We start from the raw sequence: 18,483 nt of genomic DNA, 5'->3' as shown, positions 1-18,483 counted from the left end.
GGAAGACAGTGCCCCGTTCTGTAGATACTTGGGGACCGCATGAACGTCGATGAAATAAATAATCTGGGGCGAGTGGTGGAGCCGGTGAGTGAGGCGCGGCTCCACAGGTCCTGAACTAGGCGGGAACATGGGCCTTCGATGGTTGAGCTGCTGGTACCCTGAAACTGGCCATGGTGGGGGTCGTGTTAAGACCATGGAGATCAACAGGTGCCACAGAGCACTGCTCCCCTATCCAGTCCTCCAGGGAACCCGTTTATCAGCCACGACGGGACCAACCCAAACAAGCGGATACGGAATGACGTCTGATCTCAGAGGCTGGTAGAGCTGTGTGTCTCGCGGCTCTTGAAGCAGCCCTCACCGCTCGCCACACCAAGCCTGCACCGCCTCCAAAGCGGACGTGAGAGGGACCCTGACACGTGTCCAAGTCACACGCCAACCTGGGGTTCCTCCCGGAACTCAGGGCCCTGTCCTTTCTCTGGTCCTGACTCCATCTCAGCCAGTCTGGGATAAGGGGTCTTGCAGGAGGAAAGAGAAGGAACGGAGGGCTGGAGGGAGGAGAAAACTGTTCACCCGGGAGACCTGGCCCAACAAGGGGTCGGGGGAGAGAGAAAGACAGTCCTTTCTAGCCTTTCAGGCCTTAGCCAAACCCATCCCCACCTCCTCCTCCTGCCGGGAGGGGATGGGTGCCAGACTTCCCCTCCGGGCAGCGGGGTAGCCCTGGGCCATTTCTCATCATCTCCGAGACTTCCAGCCTGCCGGAGATCTCATTTCCATAAGCATTAACGTCGCTCTTTTTTCCACTGTTAATAAAAGATGTGTTCAGGTGACACCTGAGTGCGGATGAGGTTCTGTTAGAGTGACAGATGGCTGTTCCGCTCAGTCTAAGAGGAGGAAGAGCCAGGACCCTAGGGAGTGGGAAGAAGAGACAGACTCGCCCACACAGAACGCCGTCATGGTCCCTACAGCCCAATCCGTAGCCCTCGAATCCCATCTATTTTTAGAAACGACAGTTTCCATATGTAATCAGTATAAAAGTCATGAATGAGATGTTTTACTTTTTTTTTGCACTGCCTTCAAAATTTGGTGTTTACCTTGTGCCACACGTGATGATTTAGATTTACATGAATTAATATGAAACAACAATAACAAAATCAGTTTCTCTGTCACAGTAACGGCTTTTGAAGTACTCCAGGGCCACACGTGGCTACTTTGTTAGCGCAGATTTAGAGCACGGTCCATCTTTCCAGAAAGTTCTGTGGGTCAGCACTGGCCCAGAGGCACCTTGGGGAGGCACCCCCCCCTGCAGCTGCGCAGGAGATGATGTAATAATTTGCGGGACAGTGGAGTGAAGCCCGCCAGGACCTTCATCAGGATCTGTACTGCATTTGTGTAGCCAGCATCCTTGTGATGCCTGGGGCAGGGGGTGCAAACAGTGTTAAAAGTGCAAAGTTTTTGGCCCTGGCTGGTTGGCTCAGTGGTTGAGTGTTGGCCTAGTGTGTAGAAGTCCCAGGTTCAATTCCCGGTCAGGGCACACAGGAGAAGCGCCCATCTGCTTCTCCACCCCTCCCCCTCTCCTTTCTCTCTCTGTCTCTCTCTTCCCCTCCCACAGCCAAGACTCCAATGGACCAAAATTGGCCCTGGGCGCTGAGGACGGCTCCATGGCCTCTGCCTCAGGTGCTAGAATGACTCTGGTTGCAAGAGAGCAACGAACCAGATGGGCAGAGCATCGCCCCCTGGTGGGCATGCCAGGTGGATCCCGGTTGGGCACATGTGGGCGTCTGTCTCTCTGCCTCCCCGCTTCTCACTTCAGAAAAACACACACACATACACACACACACACACACACAAAACCTGCAAAATTTTTCTACATAATAAAGGGGGAGGCAGGCAGGCAGCCTGAGCCAGGAGGAAACTCAGGTGTGAGAGGAGCCAGGGAAAATGGCTTTCGAGAGAGGAAGGGGAAAGGGAGTGTCACTGCCAACCCTGTGCAGAAACGTGGAGGAAAGACTTGGGGGTGGGGGAAGGGGATGCCGGATGGGAATTTTTTCATCGAATACCAAAGTGAAGCAATGAGACTCCAGCTCTTACGTCGAAACCGCACTGGAGACTCAGGAATCGTCAGCAGCGTGGTGTGCCAGCCCATCACAGGGAGACGGCCGGGGCTCGGGGGCACGGGCAGAAGGCTGGAGCTGTGTTCACCCAGCGTCACTGCACGCTTGGCCCCGTGTCAGGCGCTCGGGACGCGTGAGTAGCTGAGACAGACCCCTTCCCTGCTGTCCACAAGCGCGCATGTGCTACACGTGGAGAGATTCTGGGTGCTTAAAACCCAGGAAGGGTCTGAAGCTGCTGAGGTGTGAGGTGTGTGTGGAGGTGTCCTGGAAAGCCCCCCCCCCCAGGAAGGCATGTCTATGTGGGGTTGTGAGGGAACGCCAGAATCCACCGGATAAAGTAGGGGTGAGGTATAAGGGGACAGCCAGGCGGTGGAAGGGTTGGGTGTAGACCAGTGGTCCCCAACCTTTTTTGGACTACGATCGGTTTAATGTCAGAAAATATTTTCACGAACCGGCCTTTAGGGTGGGACGGATAAATGTATCACGTGACCGAGACAGGCGTCAAGAGTGAGTCTTAGACGGATGTAACAGAGGGAATCTGGTCATTTTTTAAAAATAAAACATCGTTCAGACTTAAATAGAAATAAAACGAAAATAATGTAAGTTATTTATTCTTTCTCTGCGGACCGATACCAAATGGTCCATGGACCGGTACCGGCCCGTGGCCTGGGAGTTGGGGACCACTGGTGTAGACAGAGCACGGGGTGGGGGGTTGTCTCTGTCTCTCCAGCCTGGCTATGCTCCATGTTGGCCGAACAACGGGGCCTTAGCTAAGAGTCACGGGCTCACGCTTGCCTTGGCTGTAATGGTAGCACCCCTCCCCCTCCCTCAGCTCTGTGCTTGCGCTGGGAACAGAAAGGGGACCAAAGCAGAGAGGGAGTGCGAATCTAACCTGCCTGTCAAGTCCAAGGAGGCAGGAAGTGACTACCATGGCCATCAGGAGGAGCAAAGCCCTTTGGACATCGAGAGGGCCTGGCCGTCCGCCACCTGCTCACCTGAGCTCCGCCACCCGCTCACCTGAGCTCCGCCACCCGCTCACCTGAGCTCCGCCACCCGCTCACCTGAGCTCCGCCACCCGCTCACCTGAGCTCCGCCACCCGCTCACCTGAGCTCCGTAAGCTTCTTCGCCATGGGCCAGGGCCTGTTGCGCATGGTGGCAATGAGCTTCTTCTTGTCTTCCACCTGCTCCAGGATCCGGGCCAGTTCCTCCTCAGACAGAGGCTCCCCGCCAGAGGCACTGGAGGCCAGGGAGGAAGACCTGGAGGAGGAGCCAGGGTGGAACAGAGGACAGTGACTGGGAGGTGAAGGTGGGAGCGGAGGAGCCGGGAGTCAGAGAGACGGGCTAGGCGCCCGACACGTACAGCGCTGACCGCCCCTCGCAGGCCCGAGCCCACTCTGAAGCCCTCAGCGACTCCCACTCCCTGTGCTGGCACTGGGAAGGCGGTCTCCCTACACTCTATTTCTCTGAGTCCTCCCCACATTCCGCACTCTAGCACAGGGCTGGAATGTACCAACAGAAGTACAATGCAAGCCATCGCAGTGGATAGCGCATTGGCCTGGGATTTGAGCACCCAGGTTCGAAACCCCGAGGTCGCCGGATTGAGCGTGGGCTCATCCGGCTTGAGTGTGAGGTCGCTGGCTTGAGTGTGGGATCATAGACCTGACCCCATGGTCGCTGACTTGAGCCCAAAGGTCGCTGGCTTGAAGCCCAAGATTGTTGGCTTGAGCACAAGGTTGCTGGCTTGAGCCCAAGGTCGCTGGCTTGAGCAAGGGGTCACTCACTCTGCTGTAGACCCCCGGTCAAGGCACATATGAGAAAGCACTCAATGAACAACTAAGGTGCAGCATGAAGAATTGATGCATCTCATCTCTCTCCCTTCCTGACTGTCTGTCCCACCCTCTCTCTCTCTTGTTTAAAAAAAAATAAAGAAATATAGTGACTCACACACTATCATTTTAAATGTTTTAGTAAGCCACATAAAAATGGTAAAAGAAAATGGGAAATATTAATTTTAATAAGGCCTTTCATTTACTCCAATATATGAAAAAATTATCATTTCAACATGGGATCAATATAAAAATAATTAATGAGGGACTTTATATTCTTTCTGTACAGCCGCCAAAGTTTGCTGCTCCTCCTGCACTCACAGTGCCTGTCAATTCACATTAAATTTTCATCCAACACATTTGATCTGTTTGAATTTCATAAAATTCAGAAACTGAAAGAGTTGATTCACCAAATCCCTCAATTTTTTGAGACACACTTAAAAGTTTCCCAGTAAAACAAGCATCAGGATATCACTTTCTTTCGACATTGGCATCTGTGTCCACAAACCCAGTTTTTTGTTTTTTTTTTCTAGAAGAAATTCTTTGGCTTCAAAGTCAAACTAATTTCAAAACCACCTCTGTAAATTTACTAACTCCTGTATCAGCTATCAAATCCAGATGAAATTAAGTTGGAAACTGAGGTCCTTGGTCAGACGAGCCACGGGACTATGGTGGCTATCGTCTGGGACAGCGCGGCCGGCCGCAGAGAACTACGGGCCGGAAACCCTGTCATGTGGCCCTCGGCATCTCACAGACAAGACTGTGTGCTCGACAGCCACAAAATTCATGCTCCTCTTGAGTGTGGGATCGTAGACACGACCCCATGGCCGCTGGGCTTGAGCAAGAGATCACTGGCTCGGCTGGAGCCCCCCCCCCCAAGGCACATATGAGAAAGCAGTCAATGAACAACAGGTGCCACAATGAAGAATTGGTACTTCTCATCTCTCTCCCTTTCTGCCTGTCTGTTCCTATCTATCCCTCTCTCTGTCTCTGTCACAACAACAAAAATTCATGCTCCTCACTGCCTCCTTCATCATAAGAACAGTGACCTTCGGCTGAGTGGACCACGGCCAGGGGTGTGGGGGTAAGGGGGGGCTGGAGAACAGTTCTGTGGGGGCAGCCTGCTCGGGGAGGGTCACCAATGGACATCTTGGGGTGTGGGCTTGGGTAACTGCAGGTTTTCAAGACCGGGTTGCAGCAATCCCCTTGAGTTTTAGCTTCTGATGAACTCCTGAAGACCAACAGAGAAGTCTTGCTTGGGGAGGGGGGGGTAGTGGAGAGGGGAGAGGGCCCTGGCCTTTGAACACAGAAAAGCCTGGGGCATGGCAATTTATTTGGACACACCTCTAACCCACCCCATATCTGCCTGTGGGTGTTTGCGTAGGGTGTTTCCCCCAGCCTGGGGGCATTTGGTCATTGCTACTTCCAATTCCTCCTTTGCTGCAAAAGCCTTATTGAAATGCTCCCCTTCTGCCTGACCAGGCGGTGGCACAGTGGATAGAGCATCAAACTGGGATGCCGAGGACCCAGGTTCGAGACCCCCGAGCTCGCCAGCTTGAGTGCGGGCTCATCTGGTTTGAGCAAAAGCTCACCAGCTTGGACTCAAGGTCGCTGGCTCAAGCAAGGGGTTACTCGGTCTGCTGAAGGCCCATGGTCAAGGCACATATGAGAAAGCAATCAATGAACAACTAAAGTGTCACAACGAAAAACTAATGATTGATGCTTCTCATCTCTCTCCGTTCCTGTCTGTCTGTCTCTATCCCTCTCTCTGACTCTCTCTCTGTTCCTGTAATAAAAAAAAAAAAATTTCTTGAAATGCTCCCCTTCTTCGTGGAAGGACCCTGCTGCCCAGCCCCCATCATATCCTTTCCATCTGCATATTGATTGCTCTCTGCTCTGTCTTATGGTGACTGGTGGCCCTGTCCTCGCTCCTCTTCTCTTCTCTGTGCCCCGCAGTTGGCAGGACTGAGTCCCTGTCTGTACCCCTTACTTTCCATCTGCCACCGAGACACCCACAGTCGGTCCGTTTAGGGTCGCGCAGCCTCCCTCTGAAGTCCGGGACACCCCAGGGCCCGTCGACCATGCATTCCAGTCCCCTCTAAGTTGTTAAGAGCACCGGGCATCCTCCACTCTGCTCGCTCCTGTCCGGGGACAACCGGACAGTAGAAGAAAAACCCTTACGAAGCCATCGAGGGCTGGCATGGGTGACAGAGGAACTCGGTGGCTCCGTTTCAGGACCTGGGTTCTGTCCCTGTGAGGGCGGAGAGGCACCCCCGGACGACGAGGACGACGATGCAGGGTGTGGGCAAAGGGGGTTTGTTTGTGGGAGCCCGGCGGGAAGGGAAGAGGCGTGGCTTCCCCATACTCCTCACACCTCCAGCTGTTTCGAAAGCCTCCCCGCCTGCCCGTGGCCAGCAGGGATTCCTCGGACACCCTGAGCCCGTCAAACCGGGGAGCAAAACAGGGAGCGGACATCCTGACTTGCTGGTTCTGTAAGCTGGTCGCTTGCGCCAGGGCCAACGAAACCAAGGAAACGCAGCAGATGAAGCCCACCCCAGATCCTAGGACCCCAGTGCTGCCGACCCTTCCAGCCCGCCGAGGTCATTTCCCGGGACCGCGCTGGTCCAGACTGGGGAAGCCGGGTGCTGGAAGCCCTCCGGTGACTCCCAGATCCGGTCCGATCATTTGTCTCAGCTCCCCTGCCAGAGCTGGGGTTCGTTCGGGACACCTGGGGCCTTTCCCCACCCTGCCCGCTGGGAGCCTGCGCCGGCTCTGGTGTGACCTGAGGGGCTGCGTGGTGAGGGCCCAGGGACTGCACCGCCTGCATGGCCGGGGGCCGGGGCTGCCCCAGACGCGGAGAGGCAGGCAGGGGCCAAGAGAAGCAGGACAAGGCAGCAGGGGCTGCGCATCCACAAGCTGTGTGGGTGGGGGGGCGGGGGGACATCAGGCCCCCAGAGGGAGGGGCCACAGGGGCTGCCATCCACACGCTGTGGGGGTGGGGAGTGGGGTGGGGGGGGAGGCATCAGGCCCCCAGGGGGAGGGGCCAGCAGGGGCTGCCCATCCACACGCTGTGGGGGGGGGGCGGGGAGGGACATCAGGCTCCCCAGGGGGAGGGGCTACAGGGGCTGCCCATCCACACGCTGTGGGGGGGGGGCAGGGGGGGACATCAGGCTCCCCAGGGGTAGGGGCCACAGGGGCTGCCCATCCACACGCTGTGGGGGGGGGGGCAGGGGGGGACATCAGGCTCCCCAGGGGGAGGGGCTACAGGGGCTGCCCATCCACACGCTGTGGGGGGGGGGCGGGGAGGGACATCAGGCTCCCCAGGGGGAGGGGCTACAGGGGCTGCCCATCCACACGCTGTGGGGGGGGGGCAGGGGGGGACATCAGGCTCCCCAGGGGTAGGGGCCACAGGGGCTGCCCATCCACAAGCTCACAAGCTGTGTGTGTGTGTGTGTGTGTGTGTGTGTGTGTGTGTGTGTGTGTGGACATCAGGCCCCCAGGGGGAGGGGCCACAGGGGCTGCCCATCCACAAGCTGTGTGGGTGGGTGGGGCCAAGGGGGGGCATCAGGCCCCCCAGGGGGAGGGGCCGGCAGGAGAGGGACAGGGAGAAAGGCCCGCAGGGGGAGGAGAGCAGGGCTGGAAACACCCCTGAATCAGAGTCAGACACACCTGTGCTTCTTCAGCTGCTTCCACGTCTCCTCCTTCCTCCCCGCCGTGCCCTTCTTTGAGGGTGCTCTCTGCTCTTTGAGGGAGGCCCTGCCGTCCTTCCGCCTCCGCCCCTCCGGGGTCCTCTGGGTCGAGCTCCGCTGCCCTCTCCCCGGCGCCTCTGGGGGACTCCTGTGTTCTGTCTGCTTCCTCCGCGGCGAGTCTGGCCTCGGGCTGCCCCTGGCCCGCTCCCTCTGGCCGGGAGGGCCTCCAGGCCTGCCCGCTGCACCCTGGGCTTTGGGGGTCTGCTTCCTGGACGGTCTTCTGACAGATTTGTCACCTGCGGGGGCAGGAAATGGACAGTGCCGCCCGGCTGTGAGGAACGGGACGTTCAAGACGATTCCTAGGCTTCCTTCAGAGCCTCTGGTCTGGGATGAAAGTGAAGGCCTCTCTCCTCTGACTGGCTGGCACGCCTGCCCACCCTTGCCTCCTCTCCGGTGGAACTCGAGGCACGTGCCTTCCCTCTTCTTGGCTGTGCACTCCCTTGGGCTCAGAGCTGAATCCTTTCCCGACCCCCCCCCCCCCCCGGGGGTCAAGGCCAACCAAGTCTGGGCCTCTGTTGGGTAAGGCTGGACCACTGGCTCCTTTCTCCAGGGCCTTCCCCAGCACGTGCCCCTGCCTGGCAGGAGGGGAAGGAGGGAGGGAGGGAGAGAGCAGCGGTCAGTTCCGGCCACGGGTTCCGGGAGGAGCCAGAGGGAGAGGGCAGTGTGGGCAGAGCCTTTGCCGTGGTTCCGGAGGGCAGGAACGGACTAGGCCCAGTAAGCAGGCTTAGGGTTGGCTGGTTTGAATAGTTTCAAAACGACCCAGAATAGCCCATTGAAGGAGAAGAACAAAGTTGGTCAATGGACGGTACCGAACATCAGGATTTAGCAGAAAACAACCATAATCATGAGAGTGGAAATAGTGAAAGAACAGACAAATACACTAATAGAGCAGAAGAAAGAGCCCAGAAATAGATTCACATAAATGTAGCCAACCGAGCCTCGCAGAGGGGCAGTGGCAACTCAACGGAGACAGTATGTTTCGCCAAATGGCGCAGGGACCGCTGGACCCCACGCCACGTGCAAATTAATAATAACTTGGACACGGGCCTTTTGCCTTTCACAAAAATGAACTCAACATGGGTCGTCGATCTAAATGTACAATGCAACATTGTGGACTGATATATTGTGATTCTTACCCAATCCGAGCCAAGCCTCCACTTTGAAAGACCTGCCTTAAGTCAGGCTTTCAGTGCTCAATAAATTCTGACTCTGGCCTGACCAGGCGGTGGCGCAGTGGATAGAGCGTCGGACTGGGATGTGGAAGGACCCAGGTTCGAGATCCCGGGTTTGCCAACTGGAGCGCGGGCTCATCTGGCTTGAGCAAAAAGCTCACTAGCCTGAACCCAAGGTCACTGGCTCGAGCGGGAGGGTGGGGTGGGGGGGTGTTACTCAGTCTGCTGAAGGCCCGCGGTCATGGCACATATGAGAAAGCAATCAATGAACAACTACGGTGTCGCAACGAAAAACTGATGATTGATGCTTCTCATCTCTCTCCATTCCTGTCTGTCTGTCCCTATCTATCCCTCTATCTGACTCTCTCTCTGTCCCTGTAAAAAAAAAAAAAAAAAAAAATTCTGACTCTGCCGTCCCCTCTCTAAGACACGGTCAGACACTGCTTTGCCCGTAAGCAGTACGTCGGCTCTGTCTCACCAACAGGTTGTGTTCCCGATCGTCAGGCAGTCAGCTTTTGGCAGTAAACTTGATAAACGTATTTTGCTTTTAGAAAGAGAGGAAGTCAATGGTGTACTACAGCAAAAGGCCCTGGCAATAGAGACTGATGATTGTAATTGGGGAGGTTCGAGTGCCGCACCCAGAACTGATGTTTACTCTGCATCTTGAAGGATGAACCCGAGTTGGCCAGGAGAAGAAAGGGGTAGAAACAGGGAGGGGTGACGGTCACAAGGCGGAGGGATTGTGAGCAGAGGAAACAGGGAGTGGAGGGACCCCAGTGGCAATGGCCCCGGGGCCTGGGGCATGGGTGACGGAGGCAGAGCTGAGTCTGGGGTAAGATCCGGTGCTGCGGTGGGGAGTCTGGAGAGAACAGGTCACCCAGAAAACAGCACATGGCCCCGGCAGCTGGGTTGAAAGCTGGAGGGTGAGGGTGGGATACTGGAGTGTTTTGCAGGATGTGACCTGAATCAGTGGATGAGAGGGGAGGGCTTGGCAAAGGAGGCAGTTGAGCTGGACATGGGGGTCAGCTCCTCCAAGTACTGTGTGCCAGGGCGGGGGCCAGAACAAGGCCCTTCTCTTCCAGATGGGGTGGGGGGGCCTCTCCCATCCCCCAAAGTCCACTGCTCCCCAGGATTCAGCTCCCTCACCTGTGGGTGCGACCCTGTCTGGGGTGTGGGGAGGAGAAAACTGCATCGTATCCACAACACGTCCCACGACAGGAAGTGTGAGACGGCCACCCTGTGGGTATGGATGGCTTCTGCCCTTCTAATGGTGGTGGCTTCTTCTCTTCAGCCTCTGACGTCCTCTAGCTTTTCCTGGAGCAGGTCACCCCCGCCCCTGGGTAAAGCCCTCGCTGGTTCACAGAGAAGCTGTGGCCACAGTCTAGTCGGGAAGGGGGACGAGCCCCTACGGTTGCCGGTACTTGGTGGGGGTTAAGGGTGCCGGCTGGAGTCAGGTGGCTTGGGTGTGAGTCCTGGCTTCCCACAGACCTGCTGCCGGCAGTGAGCTTCCCCGCCCCTTGGTCTGGTGAGTGGTCACTGCTGCCCAAGGCTCAACTCAAAGGGTCACTAGCTCTGGACGTCTGCCCTGACACCTGGGCAGTGGTGGGATTCAAATAATTTATTTTTTTTAATTATTTTTATTTTTATTTTTATTTTAGTGAGATGAAGAGAGGCAGAGAGAGAATCCTACATGTGCCCCGACCAGGATCTACCTGGCAAGCCCACTAGGGGGCGATGCTCTGCCCATCTGGGGCCCTTGCTCCATTGAAACCAGAGCCATTTTTTAGCACCTGAGGAGGCGGCCATACAGCCATCCTCAGCGCCTGGGGCCAACTCTCTCTAACAGAGCCATGGCTGTGGGAGGGAAGGAGAGGAGAGAAAGAGAGAGGAGCTAGAGGGGGATGGCAGAGAAACAGATGGTCCCTTCTCCTATGTGTCCTGACCAGGAATCGAACCTGGAACTTCCACATGCTGGGCGGATGCTCTACCACTGAGCCAACCGGCCAGGGCCAGGATTCAAATAATTTAACAACTGGTTCTCTGAACTAATGACCGTTTTAAGTATTAAAAAAATATATATCAAAAGGTAGTTTATTATTTTTATGCATTTAATACTTAAATAAGAACAATAAAAGAGGTACACAAAACTAGATTATGTTAGACCTGACCTGTGGTGGCGCAGTGGGTAAAGTGTCGACCTGGAATGCTGAGGTCACCAGTTCGAAGCCGTGGGCTTGCCCGGTCAAGACACATAGTGGGGTTGATGTTTCCTGCTCCTCCCCCCTTCTCTCTCTCTCTGTCTCACCCACCTCTCTTAAGAAAAAAACAAACAAACAAACTAGATTGTTATAAGAGTTTTAAAATATTTATGAAAAAAATATTAAGTAATACCTGACAAAAAACAATTAAACTGTTACTTAAGATATTCCCATATTGCTTCTTGATTGGCATCCTCATTTGCAATTTTTTTCACCTATGGACGGAATGAACATGACCACGGGCACTTAGAATATACACTGTTGTTGCTCAGATGGACGTTAAAAAAGAGTAAGGAATAGAAATTTGTGATTTCCACATCGGGCGGCTGCCCGGGCGCCCACCTTTAGAGAGAACCCTCATGACAAGTGCCCGTCTAACAAGCGGTTCCCTCGAACTCAACAAAAAAAATTAAGCATGGGTTCTGCTGAACCAGTGCGAACCGGCTGAATGCCACCACTGCCCCTGGAGCTCCGGGCCGGCCCTCCCTGTGCAGCCTCTGTCCCCTCTCCAATCAAACCTCTGCCCTGGATGGGGGAGGGAGGGGGGAGGGAGGACAGGTGGCCCTGAGTTCTGCCGGCTCCCGGGACGGTCGCCCCGTCTCACCTGGGCCCCGAGAGCTACTCCTCGGCCTTCCTCTCACCCCACCTGCTGCCCTAAGAGACGAGACGGGTGGGGATGTGCGGCTGTCCTCCGGAAAGCCCCCTCCCGGGACCACCCCCATCTCGCCGCGGGAACCCTGAGCGGGGTCTGGGCTGCCTCAGCCTGGAACCTGGCTCCCGTTACTTTACTAACCGGCTCCAGAGTCCCCAGCCTTGACATTTCTCTGACACCGCGGGAGAATCATGAGGTCAGAATGTCCCCGCGATGACCTGCCCCAGACAGAGAGAGAGAGAGAGATGGACAGAACCGGAGGAGCGGGCTGAGGGGACCGCTAAGGAACGGCCACTCCAACCACGACAGCAGGAGTCCAGACGACCCGGGAGGGCTCTGCCGGCCTCTGCCCGTCGGTGTCAGCCCCGGGGCTGTGCACGGTGCCCTGCACACGTCATTTTAAAGCCCCTCGGCACCCTTGTCAGGAAGGCTGGCGGCTGTGGCCTCACAGAGGAGGCAGGGACAGGCTGAAGAACCAAGATGAGGTCGCTCAGCTAGCAGGGGGCAGAACCTGGACCCAAACCCGGGTCTCTGTGCCTTGAAAGACCCTTCCTGCTTCCCTGTCCCCTGCTGCTACCCAGGAACTCTGGGGGTGGGCCCCAGGGGGGTGGGGACACTCACCTTCCTCCCCCAGGCCCTTCGGCGGGTGGCTCATGGTCAGCAGGGCTGGCTCAGGGGGCTGGCCGGGGCACACGCAGCTTTCGTCTGGGGTGGTTCCCTGTCCGCATGGTGGCTGCCCTCCCCGCCGAGGGAGGCCCGAGGGCGGCAGGGGCTCTGCGGCTTGCTTGAGGTTGGATGCGGAGGCGGGTGAGGTGTGGAGAGAGGCAGGAAGGAGGCGGCAGTGGCGGTGGTGGCGGTGGTGGCGAGCTCCCAGCCCTTCAATCCAGCCACACACTCCTGAGCTCAGGTTCCCTGCGGAGAGGCGGGGTGGCCTCCCCTCTCAGGCATCACTTACAGCCGGGGGTGTGGGGGTGTGGGGGGTAGGGTGTGGCTGGGGGAGGCCAGAAGCTGCCGCTGTTCTCTGCAGGCCCTCGGCCAGGGCTGGTGCGGGGAGCGTCCAGGGGCCCTTTCCCTCCGTCTGGTCCCTGGTTGGGACAAGGCACCAGGGAAGTGCTAGGACGTTTGAGAAAGTTATAACCAGGGCTGCGTTTAAAACGCAGAGTCCCAGGGCGTTCGAATCGGTAGGTGTAGGCAGGGCCCCAGTACTCTGCGCTCTGAGTCCTGTGCTGGAGCCACAAGGACTGTCCCCACTCCTGCGCCCCGCCCCGCTCACAATCGCCAGCTCTGCCCACCGCAGCCCAGTTTACAAAAGGACAGCTTCGGCTGCTTTGAAAACCGTGCCCGGAGCTCCAGAGTAAGACAGTCACAGGCCCCAGAGCCCGGGGCTCTTAACCTGGGGGCCCTGGCATTCTGAGGGTCACGGATGGAAGACTGTGGGTATGTAAACAGGAGTGGGTGAAAACATTACACTTTTATTGTTTCTAGCCTTTAACTGACAATTTAGCATTTCCCTAAGAATGTGTGGTTTTGTCCATAATAGAAGCCAAGGATCTTTTCATAGAAGGCAAAGCTGTTGAGGCTGTCTCATAATACCATTTATGCTTATCACTACTTTGCACTTGTGAGAGTCACCGGCCAGCCACTAGATCAGGGGTCCCCAAACTACGGCCCGCAGGGCGGCATGCGGCCCCCTGAGGCCATTTATCCAGCCCCCGACGCACTTCCAGAAGGGGCATTTCTATCATTGGTGGTCAGTGAGAGGAGCATAGTTCCCATTGAAATACTGGTCAGTTTGTTGATTTAAATTTACTTGTTCTTGATTTTAAATATTGTATTTGTTCCCAGTTTGTTTTTTTACTTTAAAATAAGGTATGTGCAGTGTGCATAGGGATTTGTTCATAGTTTTTTTTATAGTCCGGCCCTCCAACAGTCTGAGGGACAGTGAACTGGCCCCTTGTGTAAAAAGTTTGGGGATCCCTGCACTAGATCTTGCTATTTAATTATTAGGAAGTCCATGTGTCATTATATGACAGATTTTTAAAAACTATCTTGGCACCTATTTCAGGATCGTTGGTCTCCTTTATAAGCTCAGCATGTCATCCTATGGATTTAAAATCAATGTGCTGAGAAGGAGTCTATGGATCTCACCAGGATTCAGCGACTCCAAGGATTAAGAACCCGCCCCAACAACTCTCAAGTGGGTGTCACGGACAGACCTAACGCCCGACCCTCTGGTGACCTTGGCAAAGAGAAGGGGCAAAAGTATGGCCACAGGTGGCGGCCTCTGAAACACGCACACAACACTCCTGCTTTAAAACTTTTTTTTTTTTTAATATTTTTTTATTTATTCATTTTAGAGGAGAGAGAGACAGCACCAACTCCCATATGTGCCTTGACCAGGCAAGCCCAGGGTTTTGAACTGGCGACCTCAGTGTTTCCAGATCAACGCTTTATCCACTGCGCCACCACAGGTCAGGCATGCCTTAAAACTTTTGACCTGCCTGACCAGGCGGTAGCGCAGTGGATAGAGCGTCGGAGTGGGATGCGGAATGACCCAGGTTCGAGACCCTGAGCTCGCCAGCTTGAGGGCAGGCTCATCTGGTTTGAGCAAAAAGCTCGCCAGCTTGGACCCAAGGTCGGTGGCTTCAGCAAGGGGTTACTCAGTCTGCTGAAGGCCCGCGGTCAAGGCACATTTGAGAAAGCAATCAGTGAACAACTAAGGTGTCACAATGAAAAACTGATGATTGATGCTTCTCATCTCTCCGTTCCTGTCTGTCTATCCCTCTCTCTGACTCTCTCTCTGTCCTTGTAAAAATAAATAATTAAAAAAAAACACAAAAAAACCTTTTGACCTTGTCGCCTGGCCGTTCTCTCCGATCTGATGGTGCGTTCCTGTCCCAGAGTGCAAGGACAGCGGAGAGACTCTCGTTCTCTGTCCTTCATGGTCTACAATGGGGGGGGGGTCCTGGGGGTACCTGCCGCTGGCCCCTCTCCCAGCTGGAAAATCCCACTGCAAGGGCCCCTGACCGGGCAGCAGCGGGCTGCCTGCCCAGAGGAGTGAGGGGGCAGCTGCCCGCTGGGGGCACGCCCAGTGCTCCTGTCCCCTTCCCCTGTCCCCTGGTGAGTGAGGACCCTCACAGCAGCTCTTTGCCCTGTCCCGGTTCTCCCTTGTCGGAGGAGGAAGGCTGCCTACCTCACCCTCACCTCCAGAGGGTGCCCTCGGGTTCCAGCACAAGCCCTGCCTGCATGTCAGACCGCACCGAGAACCCTGGTGGTTTCCGCACCCAGAACCCTGGTGGTTTCCGCACCGAGAACCCTGATGGTTTAAGCACCCAGAACCCTGATGGTTTATGTACCCAGAACCCTGACGGTTTCCGCACCCAGAACCCTAATGGGTTTCCACACCCAGAACCCTGATGGTTTATGTACCTAGAACCCTGATGGTTTCTGCACCCAGAACCCTGACGGTTGATGCACCCAGAACCACGACGGTTTATGCACCCAGAACCCTGACGGTTTCCGCACCCAGAACCCTGATGGGTTTCCACACCCAGAACCCTGATGGTTTATGTACCTAGAACCCTGATGGTTTCTGCACCCAGAACCCTGATGGTTTATGCACCTAGAACCCTGACGGTTTCCGCACCCAGAACCCTGATGGGTTTCCACACCCAGAACCCTGATGGTTTATGTACCTAGAACCCTGATGGTTTCCGCACCCAGAACCCTGACGGTTTCCACACCCAGAACCCTGACGGTTTCCGCACCCAGAACCCTGATGGGTTTCCACACCCAGAACCCTGATGGTTTATGTACCCAGAACCCTGATGGTTTCTGCACCCAGAACCCTGATGGTTTGTGTACCCAGAAACCTGACGGTTTCTGCACCCAGAACCCTGACGGTTGATGCACCCAGAACCCTGACGGTTTCCGCACCCAGAACCCTGACGGTTTCCGCACCCAGAACCCTGATGGGTTTCCACACCCAGAACCCTGATGGTTTATGTACCCAGAACCCTGACGGTTTCTGCACCCAGAACCCTGACGGTTTCCGCACCCAGAACCCCGACGGTTTATGCACCCAGAACCCTGACGGTTGATGCACCCAGAACCCTGATGGTTTCCGCACCCAGAACCCCGACGGTTTATGCACCCAGAACCCTGATGGTTTCCGCACCCAGAACCCCAACGGTTTATGCACCCAGAACCCTGATGGTTTATGTACCTAGAACCCTGATGGTTTCTGCACCCAGAACCCTGATGGTTTATGTACCTAGAACCCTGATGGTTTCTGCACCCAGAACCCTGACGGTTTCCGCACCCAGAACCCCGACGGTTTATGCACCCAGAACCCTGATGGTTTATGTACCTAGAACCCTGATGGTTTCTGCACCCAGAACCCTGATGGTTCATGTACCTAGAACCCTGATGGTTCCTGCACCCAGAACCCTGACGGTTGATGCACCCAGAACCCTGACGGTTTCCGCACCCAGAACCCCGACGGTTTATGCACCCAGAACCCTGATGGTTTCCGCACCTAGAACCCTGATGGTTTATGCACCTAGAACCCTGACGGTTTCCGCACCCAGACCCTGATGGTTTATGTACCTAGAACCCTGATGGTTTCTGCACCCAGAACCCTGACGGTTGATGCACCCAGAACCCTGACGGTTTCCGCACCCAGAACCCCGACGGTTTATGCACCCAGAACCCTGATGGTTTCCGCACCCAGAACCCTGATGGTTTATGCACCTAGAACCCTGACGGTTTCCGCACCCAGAACCCTGATGGTTTATGCACCTAGAACCCTGATGGGTTTCCGTACCGAGAACCCTGACGGTTTCCGCACCCAGAACCCTGACGGTTTCCGCACCGAGAACCATGACGGTTTCCGCACCCAGAACCCTGACGGTTTCCGCACCGAGAACCCTGACGGTTTCTGCCCTCTAAGAACCCTGACGGTTTCCGCACCGAGAACCCTGACGGTTTCCGCACCCAGAACCCCGACGGTTTCCGCACCGAGAACCCCGACGGTTTCCGCACCCAGAACCCCGACGGTTTCCGCACCCAGAACCCCGACGGTTTATGCACCCAGAACCCTGATGGTTTCTGCCCTCCGAGGCGGTGAAATTCAGTCCGTGATACCTGAAGTGGGAGAGGTGGGAGTTTAGAAACGTCTTCTCTCTCACAACCCAGCCTCTGACAGTTACTGCTGTGGGATTCCAAATCAACATTTGGGAAGCAAACGCGGAACACAGAGAGGTTTGCTTTCTTCGTTGTACACCATCAATATCAATCCCCAAGCTTCCTGAAGTCCCTGCAGGTTCAGGACAGAGTGAGAGGCAGAGACAGATTTAACGGCGGGTGCACCAGGCCTGCGCCCTGGGCCCTGACTTCTGAAGGGCCCCCGCAAAACCCCAACTTGACGTTTTCCTAATGATACCAAGTTTGGTTTCATATGTACAATTTTAACATTAATAGTACATAATATTTTTTATTTATTTAAAAATATGGTTAACATGTATTTTATTTTCCCTGTCCTCTTTTTTAAATTTTTTAATTTTTCTGAAGTGAGAAGCAGGAAGGCAGAAAGACAGACTCCCGCATGCCCCCGACTGGGATCCACCCGGCATGCCTACCAGGGGGCGATGCTCTGCCCATCTGGAGCGTTGCTCTGTTGCAACTGGAGCCATTCTAGTGCCTGAGGCAGAGGCCATGGAGCCATCCTCAGTGCCTGGGCCAACTTTGCTCCAATGGAGCCTTGGCTGTGGAGGGGAAGAGAGAGACAGAGAGGAAGGAGAGGGGGAAGGGTGGAGAAGCAGATGGATGCTTCTCCTGTGTGCCCTGGCCGGGAATCGAACCCGGGACTTCCACACGCCAGCCCAACACTCTACCGCTGAGCCAACCGGCCAGGGCTCTCTCTCTTTTTTCAAGGGGCTCAATATTTTCTTCTGTGCCTGGGGCCTCAACCAACCTTAATCCACCTCTGGTGAGGGGTCTCTGAACAAGGGAGCAAGATGAATCCGTCCTCATCTCTGAGGGACCCATCCTAGGGCAGAAGTCTGACCTCACCTCTTCTCTACTTAACTCCCTTCCCTGGAACTCCATGGTCTTGGGACAAAACTCAGAATCCCCGTTGTGGCTTCTGAGCCCCCACCCTCCACCCCAGGGCTCCCAGCCTCCTTGAGGCGTTCTGCCTCCTTTCAGTCCAGCCATGCCAACCTCCTCATGCAACTCGCTCTCGCTCAGGGCCTGTTTTCCTTTGCTCTCGCATCGATTGTCCTCTTTGCCTGGGGCACAACTCCGAAGGACGCTGCCCGCAGGACTTGGGCACACCAGACAGCCAATGTGCGAGGACATTTCTCCACAGGGTTTTCGGGACGCCCAGCAAGGGCAGCCCGTGGAAGCGATTTGGAATGTGAGCTTGGAAATCAGCCGGAGTCTAGTGTTGCATGACCTTATGCCTGTCATTTATGCTTCCTGAGCTCTGCTTTCTCATCTGGAGGGTGGGGATAGAGGGGTTAAGGGCACGCTGGCGGGGAAAGGAGACTGCAGAGGCCAGAGGACGCCAGCGATGGAGAGCGGGTCGCGTCCACACCCTTGGAGGGTGCCGGCTGCATGCTCGAGGTCCGCCTGGACCCCTGGACCTTGTCCATCTCCCCTCACGCCATGTTCTCTACCCACGCCTCTGTGCGCCTGTGGCGGCCATGCAAA

The 18,483-nt window shown here is 55.8% G+C and overlaps 1 protein-coding gene across 1 annotated transcript in view; it reads right to left on the bottom strand.

The window, feature by feature from the left end:
* Positions 1 to 16,652, bottom strand: part of TMC2 (transmembrane channel like 2) — a 60,302-nt gene extending 43,650 nt beyond the window's left edge. Inside the window, exons 1-7 of the mRNA XM_066237592.1 lie at positions 16,595 to 16,652; positions 14,974 to 15,085; positions 14,745 to 14,814; positions 12,725 to 12,854; positions 12,391 to 12,681; positions 7,608 to 7,923; positions 3,217 to 3,369 (exon numbers count right to left, since the gene is read on the bottom strand). Coding sequence (XP_066093689.1) covers positions 3,217 to 3,369; positions 7,608 to 7,923; positions 12,391 to 12,681; positions 12,725 to 12,854; positions 14,745 to 14,814; positions 14,974 to 15,085; positions 16,595 to 16,652 — 1,130 coding nt within the window. The remainder of the gene's footprint in view (positions 1 to 3,216; positions 3,370 to 7,607; positions 7,924 to 12,390; positions 12,682 to 12,724; positions 12,855 to 14,744; positions 14,815 to 14,973; positions 15,086 to 16,594) is intronic.
* Between the last annotated feature and the right edge of the window lie 1,831 nt (positions 16,653 to 18,483).

The sequence above is a fragment of the Saccopteryx bilineata genome, chromosome 6 (genome assembly GCF_036850765.1).
Source record: "Saccopteryx bilineata isolate mSacBil1 chromosome 6, mSacBil1_pri_phased_curated, whole genome shotgun sequence".
Lineage (NCBI taxonomy): Eukaryota > Metazoa > Chordata > Mammalia > Chiroptera > Emballonuridae > Saccopteryx > Saccopteryx bilineata.
Note: the sequence above shows the minus strand (reverse complement) of the source record. Positions and strands in the feature narration are given on the sequence as shown.